Below are 19904 nucleotides of genomic sequence, written 5' to 3'. Positions count from 1 at the left end.
CTCATGGTGATTTATAGTTACAGTTTTTATTATTGTAATTCAGTTTACTTGTGAATTACATTATAAAATAGTGCATTTCTTTGTATATTAAAACAATATGGTGGGACAGTGTTAAAGACCTTATTGATTCAAAGTACATCACAGCTATCACTTTCTTCTTTTGCCACAAAATCAGATACTCTATTAAAGGAAACTAGATTTGCTTTACATAATTACTCCATGACAAATTCAAGCAGCCCAAAAATGTCACCTAGCAAAAAGTGCAAGAATAAAGGGAGCACAGAGTGATAAACACTCTCATATCATCAAGAATGTAAGCCAAAAAATAGTTTATCTGGTCTAGGATAGGAACCACCAGCTGGTGTTGAGGAAAATAAGAATGAAGCAACTATAAGGTGATCTGATATACAATGAGATGGATGGATTGATAAGGTCTGATATGATCTGATAGGGTCTATGGTCTAAAATAAAGTTATTCCTACATCCCAATACATTTTATTTATAAAGATGAGAAGAGTTTTGCCTTCTTTAAGGCTCCAACGGTCTCCTATATTCTACATGAAATTGTTCAGTATAATCATAAATATTTCAGAGTAAAACTGAGAGTGATAGTACTAGCAAATACTAGTAAAATAGCTAGCAGTTTACATGTTCTGCCTTTAATCATGTACCCATTTCTATCATTCATATAATGTCTTCATCTTCTTGAAGATGTCTTGATACAGATGCTCATTATGCTTCTTATCCATTCTCTTCTCTGCATAACCTGCTACCATGCATTGAAAAGCACCTTTTTCACTAAATATTAGCTCTCTTACATTGTCTCATCCCTCAAATTCTTTTCACAAGTTCATGTTTCTTGCAATAGTTGAAAGCAGCATCGGTTTCAGTAACACCACGGTGGTAATTTCCAGTTTTTTCACATCTCTTGCCTTCATTCTGTTTTTGTCATTTTATTCCTTGCACTAAGGAACATTTTCGTTCACAGAAATTTTCAGACAATTTTACCTTCTTTTATTAGCTCAACCAACTTATTTCTGTCAATCAGAAGAGACAGCAAGTCCTTAATACCCCTCACCCCTTTTTGAAAAAAAAAGTGTTCTCAACATGTTCCAAGAACTTGAAGGGTTCTGTGTTATGTTGTTCAGATTCTGGGGTGGTTTTTTTCACTTGGTATCCAAGAAATTGAGTTTTCTCATACTTACCAGTACAATTCTAATGGTCATTCTAAAAAAAGCATCATTTGCCTCTGCTTCCTATTCCCAATTAAGTAGTCTATCATACATCCCCATTACAACTTCATCAATATATTTCCCTTTTGTTTCTACCCAGACTTTACGAACTTATAGCCTATTTTAGTATCAACAGTGATTTTTCAAATAAAAGCAATGTTTAATTTTTCCTCAGGGTTCTCCATTTGAAAAGGAGTTACTTGTTTCTATAGACTGTTTTTCCTACTCCAGATAAATAAAACACCAGACAAAAAGCCAAAATTTTAAATTCTTTAGGGTATGGAAATAAATACCAGAACTATTAGTTTCAGTTCAAAGAACACCTTACTTGCTTACTGCTTCTTTGGAAAAAATATTTTATTTTGAAGTAGCAAAATAATAAAATTATAAAAATAAAGGTGAAAAAAGAGGTGACCAACCTGATCTGGAGAGGGTCTGTGGTTGGAGTGTTGTGGCCTCCCAGGAGATCGATGATGGTGGTGGTGGTGATGGTGGTGGTAGTGGTGATGGTCATCATCATAGTTATCTGCCATCAGTTTCATTCTGTTTTGTGTCTGTTTCAGATGTAAAGCAAGACAATTATATTACATATTGGAACATATTACTGCAACAGTGTTTTAGGAAGATCTTGGCTCTCTTTTTCTTTTTTTTTTTGAGCTTCAATCATCTAAGTACAGAAGTGCAGACTGCTGGCTTACAGAGAAAAGGAAACGGAAATAGAAAAATATAACAAAATATGTGAACACACCCTCTGTTTCAGCTTTCACATCTTTCACATCCCTAGAATTGCACAAAGAAGTCAGAAAATTAAATTATCAAGGATGTTGAAGTCTTTATTTTTTCCAGTCTAACATTATGTCTTGGCAATTAACTTTTTGAATCTCACTGAAAGGAATATTAAGTGTACTTCAAATATTTACAGTTAGCTACTGAGGCATGTCAACAACAATCATGAATAGTTATGCTAAAAGTTCTATTTTGGTTTAATTATTTTAATTATATATTAGTATTACCCCACTAAATGGAAAGTAAAAAGAATCTGAAAATTAACTGATATAGACACAGGCACTTTGAGAAATAAGTGATTGTGGAACTTGGCATGTTACTGAATGGGAAGTCTTGGATATAGATCTTGAAAAAGAGATCAACACTTCAGCTACAGCTGTGTACAGATAATAAAATCTATGTCACCACGAGATAACAAGATATATTGCTGCTCTTTATCACTATTACAATTATTCCATACCATGAAATACATAGACTGGAATAATTCAAACCTTGCTCATAACACCAAAAATATCTTACTACCAAGGGTCTGATACCAGTGGATACACTACTTATATTTTTCTGCTAGTAGAGTTGAAGACTGTCTCAGTCAAACCTGTTAACCTGCAGTCAAGTTTTACTTAACTTTTGCACTAACAAAACCCAGAAGAAAATTCTGTCAACTCTGAAAGACCTCTTCCAAAATTAAAATCAGTTAGAGACATATGCAATTAATATCATGCAGATGACTGAAGGAAAGATAGAAGTCCTAACATGCAGGATTCATGGTAACTCCAGTGAAGATGATGGCTAAACACACTGCCCCTGGACTTTGCCCAAATTAATGACTTCTAAAGGACCAACTTAAGCAGATGAATTTAAGCATGACTCATTTGTTTGGGTATATTCCTGTATTAACAGGTCTAACCAGCTTCTAATTTGAAGTACCCTTGAGTGAACCGGTGCACCATATCTAGTATGTGCTGAATTTACTACCAGGACTATTGCAAATTGATTTTCCTATGAGAACAATCCTATACCAAAATCTGTTTGGAAAATTTCACTGGTAAGTATATTTTAATAGAAAATGTAAAACTCAGTGATTGCTATAAAATTCCCTAATTTTAATGTTTTTTGCTAAAGTTAAAAAAGGATTTGAAAAAAATACCAGGCAAACTAAATATATATATTACATAATATTTCAAGTATAACAAAATCTAATGTGAGGAAAAGTATGAACCACGTGGATCATAGGAAATCCTGATGTGTCTCTTTAGCGATTAATTTGTTTTTAAATCATCACAATGCCGCTCAAGCACTTCACATGATGTCCATAGAAGAAGAAGGACCACAGAAAACTACTTTACAGGAAGGGACCTGTACTCAGTTCAAGTCAAAACAACCAACCAACCATTCAACCCAAACCAAACCAATTCAAAACCTTAAGGTACCCACAATAACAAGATAGAGGAAAATCACAGATCAGATGTGCACTGTCTCAGACTCTTTCTGAGCATCTCTATAGTACTAAAAGGATATTTCCTCAGTGTGCTACAGAATAAGAGGAATCTGCATGGTTGGAACTATTTCATTTCCTCAATCCCAAACAAGAAGATGGAAGCCTAGAGTTGCATGAACTTCAGCTATGAACTTCTACCAGTTTTGTTAAAAAGACCATCTCAATCTGAATCATCATAGCTCATCTGCTTGTCTTGAGATTCAAAGAGGAAGAAAAGAGTGCAAAAGATGGAGAATTACTAGACAAATAATAACCCGCTTACTGTAAACACTGTAATACTCTGCCTCTTTGGGGAAGCTCCTAACATTTTATTAGTTTATTTTCTTATCAATGAACAGCCTTAAATTTCCTACCTTTCAACTGTATTCCATAAAAGAATGCAAAAGTTAAACAAGATGATATATGCAATCCTAAAAGTGTCCCCTGTAATGAGGTGTTGGGGATTAGGTGTGTCATGGGATAAGAACTGTAAATGAATGATGTCATCTTTCTAATTTGGTGCTGAAATATAAATAAACTACTTCTAATGTTTCTTCCTCTTGGATGCCAGATTGCAGTAAAATGTGCACAAAGAAATGTTAATGCTCTAGTAGCCTTCCTTTAGTGTGCCTGTTCTGGAAGCAAGATATATATAAGAAATGTGAAACTGGAATTTCTTTTCCACTCAAGCGCTTGTCAAACCATCCAAACTTTGACATGATTTGTGATTGGCATTCATATCTTAAAATGATACTAAATATTTTGAATTTTTTTTGCTAGCTCATCACAGTGATAAGAAATATGATTTTCAGGTTCTGTTTCTCTTTGCTTTAGCTGCTGCCTGAGCACTGTACTTCCATGCTGAACTATATTTTCCAGGTATGCTTAGCCTTGACTTAGAAAAGTACAAACATGGTATGATTTCAAACTTCTAAAAGCAGGACATTTGAGGAGGATGAATAGGAGGATTTCTGGAGGAGAAACAAAAGTAAAGCCATCCTGAGGAACAATACAATCCTTTACATGTTCCTCTAAACAAAAATCTGCAACATTACTTCTGTTTGTATCCCTTGCTACCTTTTCATCTTCAGTAGGCTTTGAAATGTCAGGTATAGTTTTATTTGAGGAAGAAATTAATTAACCACATTGGAATCTGTTCAGGACCTCAGGGCTTCACACTCCTCCACCTACATGCAAGCACATATACAAACACACAGAAAGGCACATATGTGTTAGGACACTGGTTTATTAGACAGACAGTAAATCCTAATGGTCTGGGTCCCATATCAACACATTCAGGGTCTGCTTCAGTACTGTCTGCACAGGGAAAATACCACATACTGACTTGGCAATGCTATGACTTCTGCAACATCTTCAGCATACCTGAAAAATCTAATATTCAAGAACATCCAAGGCCTTTTCTTATATTACCTTTGAAAGTACAATGGATTATTAATATGATTTTTTCAGATGATTGGAAAATTGAAATTTTGAATTTCAATTTTGATCTTGAAATTTGGAATTAAGGAAAATTAGAATGATGACCATACCTGCATTTAAATTGTGCCATATCAAATGTGCATCATGCATTACTCTGCCCAAATCACTCCATAACTGAAAGAGTTGTATTGCATAGGTCAAAATTTTATTCATATGGGTTCCTCAAAATTTACATAGCCACAGCTCTGAGAACAAAATTGTCATACCAACAGTTCTTTTTGAAAATGCCTGGTGAACACCAAGCCCACACCTGAGAAGGAGAAGGTTTTAATTTGGATTTATACTAGAAAAGGAAAAAAGTTACCTTGTAAAATGCAACAATTAATTAACTGCATCTCCTCCAGACCATGTATGGCATTATTAGTTCTAGCATAAACAGTGTCCTCTGATTTTTTTTGCTGCAAATTTATTGACTACATTCAATAAATACTACATCCATTTTGAAATAAAGGAAGGATAGAGGAACTAAAAGAAGCTTAGATCTAGGTACACAGGTATATTGACCCTTAGGGCTTGAAACAGTTGTCTTTGATCATTCAATATCACTATTTGCTAAGCTGTCAAGGTCATGAATGGTATGTGTAACTGAAGTTTTAACCCACTTACCAAAGAATTTATGATCCAGCACTGTAAGAAAACTGACAGATATTTCTTGTCCTCCTAAAATTCTGTTGAGTTTAAGAAAGGATATACTGAAGTGAAATGAAAGTCTTTGATTGACTGGTAACAGACTAAATAGCTTAACAGCAATCTGTAACTGTAAAACTATAATATTAAAACTGTCTTTTAAAGAATATTTTAGCAAGGTGGCAATAGGGAACTATGCTTTGATCTGTCATCTGGATCAAGTTAACAACAAAACTCTCATGAATGAGGTTCAAATGAGGAAAAATAGTAAGATTTGTTGCTCTGGGATATAGGTGTAATACAATTCAATAGCTAGTACTTTCCTTTGGATTTTCTTCTCAATCTCTCTTCACTAAATGGAATTTGAAATATTTCTAGAATATTCCCTTTCAACAGGGAAGGATTTTCCCCTATATAATATGTGAAGGAGGCAGATATAAGGCTTACAAGCTATCCTGGGTATACTGTGATCTAATTAGCAAAGCATAGAATTTAACATCTAAAGAACCACATTCTAGCTTCGATTCTGCAATGGCTTCTTGTTGTGTTCAATGACACAGAAAATCTATTTCTTGCAATCTCACTATTTGAAAATAAGCATTCCAGTATTTCAAAAAAACACTGAGTGTGTGGCAGGCATTTAGCACTAGCCTATATGATTTTCAGTACAGAATGATTTAATGTGAGCATTTTCTTCTAAGACAATATTTAGAAAACACACAAAGGTAATGATCTAAAAAACTACGTGCTTCAGACTATGTAGTTCACCAAGTTTATCCAGAAGTTGCATAAACTTAGTGGAATTAACCTGGATTTAATGAAAGCATGTGCAACTGCAAATGGTTTTCCAGTATGAATCCAGTGCTTCAGGCCTGAATTCCATTAACTGAAGGTTAACAAAATGTTTGCTAATTAAGCCAGCTCTGTACTTACTCTCTCCAAGTAAAATCAGTTTTCCTGTTAGAACAATACTTTTACACATTCCTTGAAAACAGTCATTGTCAGAAGACAAGGGAAGAATTTCTTATCATTTCTACTGCTGCACAACACAAAAGTTGCTAACTGCCATAGAACACAATTTATAGAAGATTTGTTATTTGATAAGTTCCAGTTAATTAAATATTGGACTTCAAATGCTGTACTTGGCCTTCAACATTCCTAAAGTTCAAGAAATTGCATTTGTCTTTCACAGTCTGTTAAAGGACAAAACAGTTTATACAAAATGATGACTTCATGAAAACAATGTATTTGTTCACTAAAAAATACAAAATATTCCACAATGTAGACTATTATGCTTGTGTAACAGAGTAAGACAGCCCTGAAAAGTAGCTACAAAAGGCATTTCAGAAGGCAACACAGAATGCTGTGCTTCTAAGCAACCCTTATGGTGACTTCTAATACCACAGGAGTCATGGCAAGCTACGCTGAAAACTGAAATTAAATGCCTTGTAAACCCCTGTATTTCTAGAACTTCATTAAGTTCACTGAACACTTTTTTAAAAAAACAAACTCTTCAATAAGTTTTCCTTTATTTCACTTTTGTTGTGTGATCATCATTACATATTTTTCTGTGATCAAAAATAGCAAGTTCAAGTTCCAACCTCAGAGCTCTTAAAAATCACATTGAACATCACTGTCATTTAGTTCCACCTGCTCTCAGCATCTCAAGCTTACAGAGGTACATGCATCCTGCATAAGTGATTTGATAATAAGCCAAATAGTGAGATTAATTTGCCATCTAGAAAACCTAGAGACTTAGGATAGATTCCTTTGCAAAGTTTCAGTTTAAACTTTTGTTTAAAATTCTTGATATACTTAGAGATTTTTGGGCACTGGTTCACTAAGTACTCAGCTGAAGTAGAAAAGAAAATTCCAAGGCTATTATTGCTAAAAAGCCTAACCTTGAGACTGCTCTCTTTTTAAGGGTAGCACACTTCTTGAATCCACATGATTAAATGAGACAAATTGTTAAAACATATCCACCAAATATGGTTTTGACAGACATGTCATTTTTCCACAAGCCAAAAAGGATCTGTTAATCAGTTATTGCTTGGAAGGCCTTTTGCCAATAGTAGAGCTGCATGGAAGAAGTGGATTTCAATATAGTTCAGAGCATTGCAGAGATTGTGGAACTTTGTGCTAATTATTTGGGTCACTTTTAACACTGTAATACTAGCAACATCATGCTAATTCATTCCAAAATAAATTATATTCTTGCCTTCAATTATTAGAAATATATAATAATATTCAATTCAGGCTTTTTTTTGTGGCTTATGCAGTGAGGTTTTAGACACTAAGAAAATTCCAGTAGAAAAAGAAATGAAGTTATGAAGACTCTAAATTTGCAAGCACTCATCAGTAACCAAAAGATAACAAAAACATTGCACGATGTTAACTAACCAGGAACTCCAAATGCTAAATAACTATCATAATCATAACCGTATGGGAGTTGGAATGCATCACTATAGGGCAGAGTTATGTTTTACTGAGTACTTTAATTGTGCATTTTCTTTTTATAACATCCCTGTAATGTAATCTGGTTTTATATTCATACTCTTAACTACATTTTAACATGGGCTTTGCTGATTTGTTTCCTGCCTCCATTGAAGAACACAAATTTTTCCCTGTTAAAGTTCCAAATGGGCTAATAAGCATGTTTTTCTTTTCCTATTATAGTGTATGACTTGTCTTGGAAAAGTGTGAGAGACAGGATGCATGCAGGCTGAAAGTGTGCATGATAGCTTACTGGAGAAAAGTCTGGCTACTCTGCATTTAACTCTTTTTATTTTTTACCTCATTAATGATAAGACTGTTCCATATGAAGTAAGGAACTCAGTAAAGTTTTTATGCTAAGAAAGTATTTAAATTTTTCTTTTTCACATATGTATCTAGTTTTACACTAAAGTTAATTCACGTGGTGTTTTTACATTAAAATCTTACCATTTTTATCATCTGTAACATGGATGTAACCAAAACACTTGCTCTTCAGACCCTTTCTGCCCTCACAGGACAGAGAATAGGGATTAAGAAATGGTAGAGTATTTTCCAAGTTTTTATTAAATCCAGCATTCTTCCCAGTTGAAATACAAAATGAATTGCTGGTCAAATGAGATACTCTGACTACTGTGCAGCAGTGCAAAGCAGCTTCTATGCAGACCTTTTCAAACACTTGGATCTGATAATTTAGTGTTGAATGTAAGTATAGAAGCTTTGCATATCTTCCAGTTCTTTTTTAGTTAGAGTACAATTTAACTATGAACAACCATTACACCTGCTGCTTTGTCAGATTACAAAATGTGACTGACTTATCCTGAAAGAAGTTAAAACTCATAGTAAGTCTCCCTCTTCACAAGCTGAAGGACAATAGCCTCACAAACACCAGCTGGGATATTAAACACTTAGAAGATGGAGACAGGCAGCAGTTCCAAGTGCCAAGCAGACACTTAGCTAAAGTACTAAGGCAAAATTTCAACTTTCTTGACACTTTTGATTGAACAAAGTTAAGTTGACATGAACATGGCCCATTTGACTATTTAGCTGCATTTTCTGCATTTAGTGTTTGTGTTTTTGGAGTCTTTTAAAGTTCTGTGAATTAAAAACATGGCTTGAAGCACAGGAAATATCTTGTAATAATACAGCATACTCCGTAATGTATAGGCTAAAGTCATGCTAAAAGTATTTGTCTGAGTCCTACTACTAAACTTGGTAATTACATACAAGTATGTAAGAACATAGACACAAAGAAGTGGGTTAAAAAGCATAATTAAAGCTCTGAACCAGTAGCTGCCTGAGGACATCTCAGGCCAGGTCCTACTAAATGCAGACAAGCAACGGAAGAAGTAAGGTTCTCTTTTTTCCATTTTACAACAGGAAATAACTCATTAAAAAGATACTTCCCCATAATAATTATTTAAAACCAGACATGAATCAGAAACTTCAGCAGCTAAATAAGACCTTTGAAACTGCAAATCTCTGGTTAGCAGCACTGGTTGTTTTTCAGCATCTTTAATGTCTGAATAGTTTGTTTCAGCTGTAATTTTTGCAATTGCAGTACCAAGCCAAGGTCTCTCATTTGTATGGGATACAAAATATACCATAAGTTGAAATTACTACATTTCTTCCACTGTATGCAATAAAAACCGACAAATAAAACATAAATTTCAACACATGGATTGTATATTGGAATATGGACTGAAATGGAGATAACATCACACCACTGTCTTGATATGCTTTATAGAGACACCTTGCTATTTTTTTGATGCTAGATTACAAGTTTTATCCACCATTACAGCAGTAGAAAAATTTGCCACCTAATTTTTGCAATTTTTTTAATAACTGGATACTTAGCATTGTATTTGAGATCAAGTGTTATTTAACCTTATTATCATAGGGTACATTGTAGTAGAACTTAAGGATTTGTTTCAAGAATATCTCATGGAGAAAAAAATCCTTTTTGGCTTGGGAGTTCACACCACTATATTTGAAATTTTCACTATCCTTATCCAAGATACTTAATACCCACTTGCACCTACAAAGCAGGCCACGTCCAAAATTACAAAAGTTCCTGTGTTAATATATACGTTATTTTATATCTGCATTACCTACTTTTTCCATTTAAGATTTTCAGGCTCGGTGGAGTTAAACCATTTGTCTGAGCAAAGTAAGTTATGACAGCTATAGCTATTGAGAGGTTCTAGGGTAAGTTCACCATGAGATTATCACCAGTCAAAAATGCTGCCATGAGACTTGGCCATGCTTAAGCTATGGCACAAATTCTTAACAAATGAAAAAACTCTGTACAGACAACAAACAGAAACAGATTTTAAAACAGGAAAGGGTTTATGTATCAAGCCTATGGTGCCTTTAGGGCATGACTGCTATAGGCTACGAGGCAAAAAAAGTCCCTCTCATTGGAAAATGTTTGTGGAAAAATACCATCCAAAAAACTTTGGATTCCTGAGAGCACAAAGAGGAAAAAGTGATGCCATATCCAGCTATAGCTTCAGTACTTCGACTTATAGAATATAAATTGTCAAATCTTACTGAGAATATGTGAAAAGTGTTATGTGAGTAGTGCCAGCATTTTCAGTCTTTTTCCAACACAGAATATTTCTATTGAATCAACTAACTTGTTCAGGCAAAGGCTATTAGCTACACACACACATTCTCCTTCCTACCTTATTCCATATGGTGCCTGCTGTGTTAAGCCATAGAGAGGAGTGGCACTCTGCACTTTCACCCCTGCAGTGTTCTGTCCACACTGGGTTTAGATGCCAGCTGCTTGTACTTGGCAAAATTGAGATGCAATTCAATTGTAATGACTATAATGTTCCACATTCAAAAACACAGACTCAAAACCCCACGTTAAGACATGCAGAAATATTTCCTCAATAGAAAAGTATAAACTAAAAGGGTTTTTAAGATAGTAAATAAATGTAAGGTCATTGAATGCCTGGGCTGCTTGTATTAATGTAAATGGGATCTGAACAGCCACATTTAAAATCAGAGATTAATAGCTATTTTACTGCATTTTCTGAGAACCTTTAAGGGAAAAAAAATACCCAGACCGATTATCCCTATATGAGATTTCAGTTATTAGATCATCTATTCTTACCTGTCCAAAATAAACAAAGAACCTGTGTAGCATAAGTGTAACAACAATAAAACTAAAACTTAAGGGTCTCAGATCGTTCTTTTGTTCAAATTTAGGTGGTTAAAGCTTGAGCAAAACCAGTATTATGTGCAGTAGTAAACAGTCTAAACAAGAGGAAAAATAATCAGCACAGTGGTCAATTATGTCTGCAGTACCCATGTGAATGGCTTCATAACATGGATTCTATTTACTCTGCAGTAATACTTAGATTCAACAGCATGATAAATGTATTTCTGTGTTCAACAACAACAACAATAACACTAATAATAAGAGTGCTCCACAATATTGCCATCTATGAAATTCAAGGCAATCAGAAAGATTAACTTAGTTTAACAGCATCAGAAACTGAAGCAGTAGCAAGACAGTGCTACTGATCACAAGTGGTACAGTGTCAACAAACACTCTAAGAAAGTATTGCAAGACTTTTTTGTTCCCACACTTGTTGAACATACAGGGAGCTTAAATGCAATTAATTAATGCACAGAATTGCAGAATTAGAGCTGCCAGAATAATCACAATCACAACAACTTCTAATCATATTATTTTTCTCTTAAAGTAATATAAACAATTTCAATATCATAAAATACACAGTACAATAGAGCTGAATTAATCTATCAGGGAAAATACAACTTGGGGCATTTTGTTATTCTTGAATGCTTGATGTCACCACCACAATGTCACAGTAGCACTAGTTCTGATGTACTTAACTAAGTGTATGTAATGCAGCACACTGCCTGCAATTCCATTTTAGGTCTTTGCTGCTGAAAGGCTTCTTTAAAATACTTACATGTAATTAGTAAGAACTACTTCTGCATATTGCATGCAGGAGAAAATATTGCTAGTCATTAGTTTGCTAACAAACAGAGATTTTTCAAATTCCTTGATTGTTTCTCACCCTTTTTGTTTCATTAGCAATATGCTCATGTGATGAAATATAGAGCAGTGGAACTAACAGACTGGAGAAGATTGCCAAACACCAGCTTTGCCTCTGGCCAGAGTATTCTGTACACCTGCAGTCCTGAAAATACTGGAAAGGTTTCTAATTTCATGTTTTGAGAAGAAAAATAAAATGCTCTCAAGGAGTTAGAAGACCTTGCATTTTGGCCAACTCCACTTACATTTTTGGCTCTATATCCTAAAAGTGAAAAGAGACAACTGGGAAATTTTCTCACAGTATCCAAGTTCAGAAAGAATCAGTAATATAGTAGCGTCTTCTGCTCTTACCAAAATCTCTTGAGATGTTCTAAAAATGGACTTTAAGCTAATTATTTCATGCAGGATTGCATCACTATATAAATTTCTCTAAAAATAGCTGTCTCAGAATTCTCCAAAGGAATCTTGGCCAGGGTGATTATACATATTATGTAATCACTCAGCCAAGCCCACGTGGTGATGTTGTTTAATACTGTATTTCTGAAAGCTTTTTTAAAGCCGACTACAAAGTTCTATGGCTCTCAAAATAACAGCATTTGGTGGACAAATCAAAACAATTCCAGTGGTTCTGTTTTTCTGTGAGTGAATTACTGTGCTTCCCATTTATTTAAAGCACTAAAGAATAAATATTTCACTGACAGATTGCAGCTGCTAAATCACATTTAGTTCATTACAATTAAATATGCATGTTGCTTATGGGAATGTGTTTGCAACACAGAGGTCAGTATTATTACTACTAATTTTACAGCTGGATACACTGTGATACAGATAATTTTCCAAGGTTATCAAAATGTAATGTGAAAAGCCTGTAAAAGTAAGACAGAACTTGAAATAAAAACAATTCTTTTCTTCTAGCTTAGATATAGCATGAGTTTTGCTTAAACTCACACAGTCACCATCCATAAAAAGATGGCTCAACTCATTCACATAAATGACACTTTGGTCTTTAATATATGTACATCTGTATCCTCATATTAAAAATAAATCATAAATATTCTCAGTTCCTAACAAATGCAGTATATTTCATTTCTCTTTCTTTGGCAGTGTGAAAAATGGTGACAAATTACTTCAAAATCAATGTAGTAGTTTACAATGTGTCAATGTGTATGACATTCCCAAAGGCCAGAAAATTAAAAAAGAAAAATTGGATAGAGACATTCAATGGCATATTTCATGCTAAGAGCATTATTTAAGTCATGAACTACAGAAAGAAAAGAAAAGAACAGCAAAAAAGCCAGAAATTTGCAATTGATACTTGCTTTAAACTTTGTTTTTTGAACACATTCTAATTTTGGTTTCATTCTATTTCAGTTTAGATTATTATAGGGATGTATTTTGTCAGTCTGCAGGCACTGTCAAGCAATGGAAATCAATACAATTGTCAATGTGGAAAACACTGATGATTTAGAACTAAAACATAATTGATTAATTCAAAAGAAAAGAATGAAGGTGATTTTTGAGTTGGGAGGCAGGGAGGGAGGGCAGACAATGACTTGGGAAGTAAATACTTGGCCATCAAACTGAGTAATAACTCACTTCACTGTTGTGAAACAACCCACATGAAAAATAAAATGCATAAAATAGCATCAAGTTTCTGTCAGAGACACACTAAGATGAGTACTCATGCCTAAGCACTGTATTTGTTTTATCTTTGCCAGAATGATGCCTGTTTAGAAAAGAACTTGTTCCTCCTAGATATTGAAAATCTCTTGGTACTTTTCTTCCTTTCATGGAATTTTTCATGCTCATTCCCTCTGGCACAAGGTCAATATTCTTCTGAAGCAACCCTAAGGAAGCTTCCAAGACGTTTCCAGAGGAAATGCACAATGTCCTATGATGCTACGTGAGTCTACCAGAGTGATTAGGGAAGTTTTTCACAGTGCAAGTCTGTGGTAAAAGCAGCTACATTTGCATTTAGCAATTCAACCTCAGTGCGAGTCTGCGATACATTACAGTGCAGCGATAGAATCTGCTTTCCTGGCCTTAATCCAATAACAATAAAATTCTATGAGTAATCTCAATACTTTGGGTTACTTCACTGAGTTTAATAGAATTGACCTCCTGAACCTTTAAGACATCTACTACACACTGTGCCCTATCTCTCTAAACATGAAGCAGGCTTTCGATGCCTACAATGACCTCAACGTGGTGGGAGCCACCACAGCTCTTGTGCAGCTTTCTGAGTAGCAGTACATGAATTTGCAAAGATTTTGATGTTCCAACTAGGTAAGCACTTGTAAGTGTTGCAAACTATATCATTTAAAACTCCATAACACTTCACTTCAATTGTAGCTCTTCCTAGTCTCATCAGAGTTAGGTGAAAGAGCAGTATTTGGCCCCCTCCTGCACATGGAAATATTAAGCAAAAGTATTCACAATTTCTGTATGAAAAAAAATTACTCTAGGAAATATACTTACATCAGTATTTTCCAGGGAAGGACAGTGACTTCCCTTCTTAGTCCTCAAAGAGGATATTCTGGGTCATTTCATGTATACAATCAGAACTCTTGGATTCTGATGAATTCACTTACATACCTCTCCTTCTCCTTCTCAAGTAGTAGCATTTGTAACTCTCAAGAAAAGCCCTTTTTACTTACTCTTTTGTATCAGCAGGGGACGTTCCAAGCTACAGCAATCCTACCTTGGTCAATGCATCCACCATTTCAATATCAGGAGCAAACCAGCATCCTTGGCTTGGTGTATAATGTACTTTTTTAGGTATTACCTATTGCAATGATCCATAGTACAACATTTGAAATTGCTAAAAATATGGAACTGAAGTTTATCAACTATGTGACAAAGTCTAGGATGCCAGCAAAAGAGACAGCAGCAGAGTTTCTGAGGTAGAAACTCCCCAAACTGCAAACAAAAGCCAAAAGCAAATCAAACTGACAGATATATGATGATACAGTGATTCACTTGTCTACGAAAGTCACAAAACAAACTTGATTGAAATAATATGTTCTACTTCAAATGGTACAGCCCATCCTCACTGAAGGCTGATTTCAAATTATTGCTTCTTTACTGAAATTACAAGTCTTTCAAAAACAAGATGTTCTCGGGAGACATGGAGGAGATAAGGAGAGCAGATGCAATTAGAAGCTCCGTTGCAGCATCACAACATGAACTCTGCAGTGTAATGAGGAAAATACAAGATTATCTAAAGAAACTCTTGGATGCTGCTTCTATATGAACTTTGCTGACATCTGCAACAACGCATGAAGGCTTCCAGGCAAGGTGAAATTATGTTCAAGCACATTTCTAACTTCAGTTAGCACTCTAAAATAAGTACAAATTATTTCCCAGTAACTTGGTGACATGATTTAAAACATTATCCATATTAACTGCTTCTTTACACTGCAACAACTGCCCTTCAGTTTTGCAGGTCTAACACAATGGTTAAAGGAAACTTTGGTTCTGAAGAGTACACTTCTCAGCAACCTTTGGAGAACACAAGTAGCAGCACAGGAATCGCAAAAGGAAGACAGAAAATTGCTTTAAGCCGATGAAAAAAATTTTCTTTTGAAACACAGTAGAAGATAATTTAATGAATTTAATGAAGCCATCTCCTAAAATTAATGCACCTGCAATAGTAGCAATTTTGTAGCAACACCCAACAGATATAACTAATTTTTATGTTCAGTATCAGTTTTTACGTCACATTACTAATGTGCAAATTGAGAATAGAATTTCCTCTAAGTTACAAATGTATCAGAATGTCTGAATTGCTGAAGGAAGGAAGAGTTTATCTGCAACACAATGTGGATATACATGAAAGGAATATAGATTTTTATCATGAACTATCACATTATTTTGCCTCTCAAAGCAAAAATTCCTCCTATAGTATAGAACAGGAATGGATATAGGGGTCTAATACTTAGCATTATCTAGTGGGTCATCTTCTAATATTTATAAATATTTCTCCTTTCATGATCACATTGGGCTGGAGAAGCTGCGCTTTGTATTCTTCTCTGAGCAGTGTAACAGCTGTGGAAACAGAGGGTGGGACAAGTAACACCAGAAGAAACAAAAAACTGATGGTTCAGCTGATCATTCAGTGAAGTTCTAGTGAATCAGAAATAGATTGAGAGACAGCATATCTCAAAGAAGCTGAGGAACTGGGCAGATGTCTCACAGTGTGGAACCTGTCCCTTCGCCCCTGGCCCAGCACAGTCACAGCAAGGAAGAGCTGCACTAACAAGCCTTTGTGTTGGATGCACATGTGAAAACTTTGGAGGTTGACAGTGGTTCTTCCCAAAGGGATAAAAGAAGTATGAGTGATGTCTACAACCCCTATTATCAGATAATTCTTAAGTGTAATAAAGTGGTGACCTAGTTAAACCACATTCCTGTTCCTGGTGTCTCTTTTTTTGTGGTGTCTGAGATAACAGGGAGATTATTTTGGCATCAATTTAATCTAGTTAAATAGCTTTACTGAAGATCTTTATCACTATAAATAATGGAGGTATTTGAAGTATTTGGTTACAATTCTAACTGAAGTTATCCAAAATAATGCCTCTTCTGCTGTTCCTTCTCCCTGTCTGAAGAAAGTTATGAATGTTTTGAACACTTTTTAGCAATACCTTAAAGGTACAAAACCAAATAAAAACAGAAACAACAACATAAAACCACTTGCCCAAGTCTCTGATGAACATTCTAAAAATATCCATGACAGTTACCATGAAACATGGCAAAGAGGTATATTCAATTACTTATCAGTAACATAAAATGAAGATAAAAAAAGAGAAGACTAAAGAAGAAAATAACTGCCTTCCCTTTTCCAAAGCAAACCAAAACAAAAATCCCTACAATAATCTGGAATTTAGCATCATCTGCACTGCTGCAGCACAGTGAGATGAAGTGCTATAAAGCATGAAGCAGATCTGCCTATTTAGTATATAAATTTTGGGTACATTTCCCATGGCCAGCTGATTGACCTGAGACATGACTGCATCATGGCTGGAACACAGGTACCTGGCTGGAATGCCTGAACTGAAGTCAGCATGAGGACTGGATGCTAAGTTCATGCTCAGGGGCTGTTTCCTATTTTTATAGCCCTGTGGGAAAAAGCCTATAATGATTAGACACATGAGGTCAGAGCTATTGGGAATTCAGCATAGCAGCAATGATTTTCCTTACGTTTCTGTTATTGAGTGCATGGAGTTCTACAGCATGTAGTGCATGACTCAGAGTAAAGAATCATAACACTGACTATGCAATATGTTCTAAAAATTATTAGCACAGCATGCTTATATATACAATGGCACTCTGCCTGCCTGCACAGTGCTTACAGTGACAGGCTAAGAAGACCAAAATGATTTTTCCAATTGTATTCTCCTCCTCCTCAAGCAACAATCACAGACTTCCATAATGTCACACAAAGGAAAACATTACATACAAAACCTGTAGACATGGTCTGGAGAAAATCATTGTTATCTATTTCATTTGTTCTGAAAGAGGAAGGGTGTCTAACAACACACATGATACACACCACAGGTTTTCAGCACCCAGGTTATCTGAACAGCCTTTGTCCCCTTGCCTATAGTACCACCTCTGACTATGTCTATAGCCCTTTTAATCCAGGAAAGTAGCCACTGCACAGTATACAGACTTAAACCTTTTAATTAGACAGAAAAGAAACTTATGCACTGTGCTTGGTACATATGTACTGCATCTAGTAGAGTTGTTTTCCTCATTAACAAAGCAGAACATAAATTTGCTTGTGATGATATCTAATTCTGGAGTTTTTAATCTATGTGGTTTTTTATTAAAACCTCCAATAACTTACAGTGTTGAAGACAGGGTGAATTTTACTCATTTGAGAATTTATTTTAAGGATAATCACAGTTTCCAGATAACCTCTCAGAAAGCTTGAAACCTTCAGAAAACACAGTTATTTTAGAACAGATAAGCAAATAACTGAACAGAAGGAGGTTTAAAAGAGTCAACAGAATGGATAGATCTTGCTTTATGCAAAGAGCATCTGCTCTTCTCTCTCACACAATGAAGAAGGTTGGAAACTATATGAGGAGGAAAAACAGAAAGTGTATTGGCTGCATATAATATGAACCAAGAAAATGTGCAGCTAAATACTTAACAACTACAGAGAAGCAATAAACACTTACATTGAACACCTCCTACCTTTTGTAACTGCTGTCACATGTCAGACCTGGCTTAAACACTTCCAATATGAGGTCAGAATAAAACAGCACAAATTAAAATAATATTGATTTTCATGCTTTCATGGCAACAGAAAATTGGTATCTCCCCACCTGCTGTTTTAACTGATGTACTAATCTGTCCTTCTCTCGTTTAAGTGCCATTACTTCATCTTGAGTCTTCTTTTTCTTTGAAGCAGACAGCTCAAGCAAGGCAATATTTGCATCTTTTTCACTAATTGCAGCAAGCAAAGCTTCCTGTCTGATAAAATAAAATAGGATAAAATAAAAATTGTTACCATCTTATTAAGACAGAATATAGTACTATATCACACTGAGACATTTCTTTCAATCATTAGTAGAACAAACTACTTTCTGAATAGTAAATTACATTGTCAAGTCTAACAAATCAAGAAATAAACTGATCAGCCAAAAAAGTCCTCTTTATAAGTTTTCATTGCATCTTCAGAACACATTTATCCCAGTCTATTTTACTGCAATATGATATCTAACAGTATTTCTGTGAAATTTCTTGCTTTTTAAAGTCTTTGATATTTATTTTTCAATTCACTTTCCTGAATTCTAGAATATCTTACATTAATCTGTTGTGATTTATTCAAATCATACAGATTGAAGAATAAAAAGCAAAGTGAGACAGATAAAAAGAAATGTTTGTATTATTCTGTTAATTTTGTACCCTGAGGCCTCAGTGCAGAAATCTCTGAACCTCTTCCTCGTATTTACTTGTTTTCTTATACAGTCATTATTACTCATCATGTCACCACAAAAACATATTTCTAGAAGTAAAATATAAAATCTAGAAAATAAGTTTCTCAATCTAGTTGTTCATGAGAAATCTTTTCCTGTCAATCTCCATAAAGCAAGCAGAATCTTACAGCACTCAGAATCATATAGGATTACGTAGATTCTAGCAGGGGCACATCATAGTTCCTCAGGATATAGGGTAAAAGCATCTTTTACAACATGCAGTTGGAAGCACAGATCTTGCAGGATCATATACTCTCAAATGGTCATGTTGGCAAGGCCATAATCTGCCCTTTAATTTCATAAATAAAAGAAATATATTCACCTTCTGCGATGCATTCAATGATAGACTATGACTTATCAGCCAAGGAAAAGCATATAAGACCTAATAGCTTTTAGAACAGAATATGTTATGGCCTATGCCTTTTTCCAGAGCTATATAAGATCAATCATTAAAAATAAACATGGATAAATGATTCATAAATTAACCTTAGGCTCCAACTGCTAATAAATGTAAGAATAAGGCACATGAACTTCATACAGTCAAGGTGAGCTAAAGGTTTGGAATTCTCATAGTCCTTTGCTTGCCAGCAAAAATGTCAAGAAAGCTATTTCACTTTTATTTCAAAGTTCCTAATGTATTAACATAAATATTTATAGGACAATATTTCTGATGGAGTCAAAGAAAAACAACCCATTTATTTTACTTGAAGTTATGCGACATGGATCAATTTTAGATAAACAGTTGCATTTTATTCATACACTTAAACAGT

General features: G+C 34.8%; 1 protein-coding gene across 1 annotated transcript in view; it reads right to left on the bottom strand.

The window, feature by feature from the left end:
- Positions 1–1651: 1651 nt before the first annotated feature.
- The window catches only part of ERC2 (ELKS/RAB6-interacting/CAST family member 2), a gene marked incomplete at its 3' end in the record, with an annotated part of 317798 nt that continues 299545 nt past the window's right edge, over positions 1652–19904 (bottom strand). Inside the window, exons 15-16 of the mRNA XM_009079752.1 lie at positions 18481–18628; positions 1652–1786 (exon numbers count right to left, since the gene is read on the bottom strand). Coding sequence (XP_009078000.1) covers positions 1652–1786; positions 18481–18628 — 283 coding nt within the window. The remainder of the gene's footprint in view (positions 1787–18480; positions 18629–19904) is intronic.

This window comes from Acanthisitta chloris, unplaced genomic scaffold (genome assembly GCF_000695815.1).
Source record: "Acanthisitta chloris isolate BGI_N310 unplaced genomic scaffold, ASM69581v1 scaffold8918, whole genome shotgun sequence".
NCBI classification, from domain to species: domain Eukaryota; kingdom Metazoa; phylum Chordata; class Aves; order Passeriformes; family Acanthisittidae; genus Acanthisitta; species Acanthisitta chloris.
Note: the sequence above shows the minus strand (reverse complement) of the source record. Positions and strands in the feature narration are given on the sequence as shown.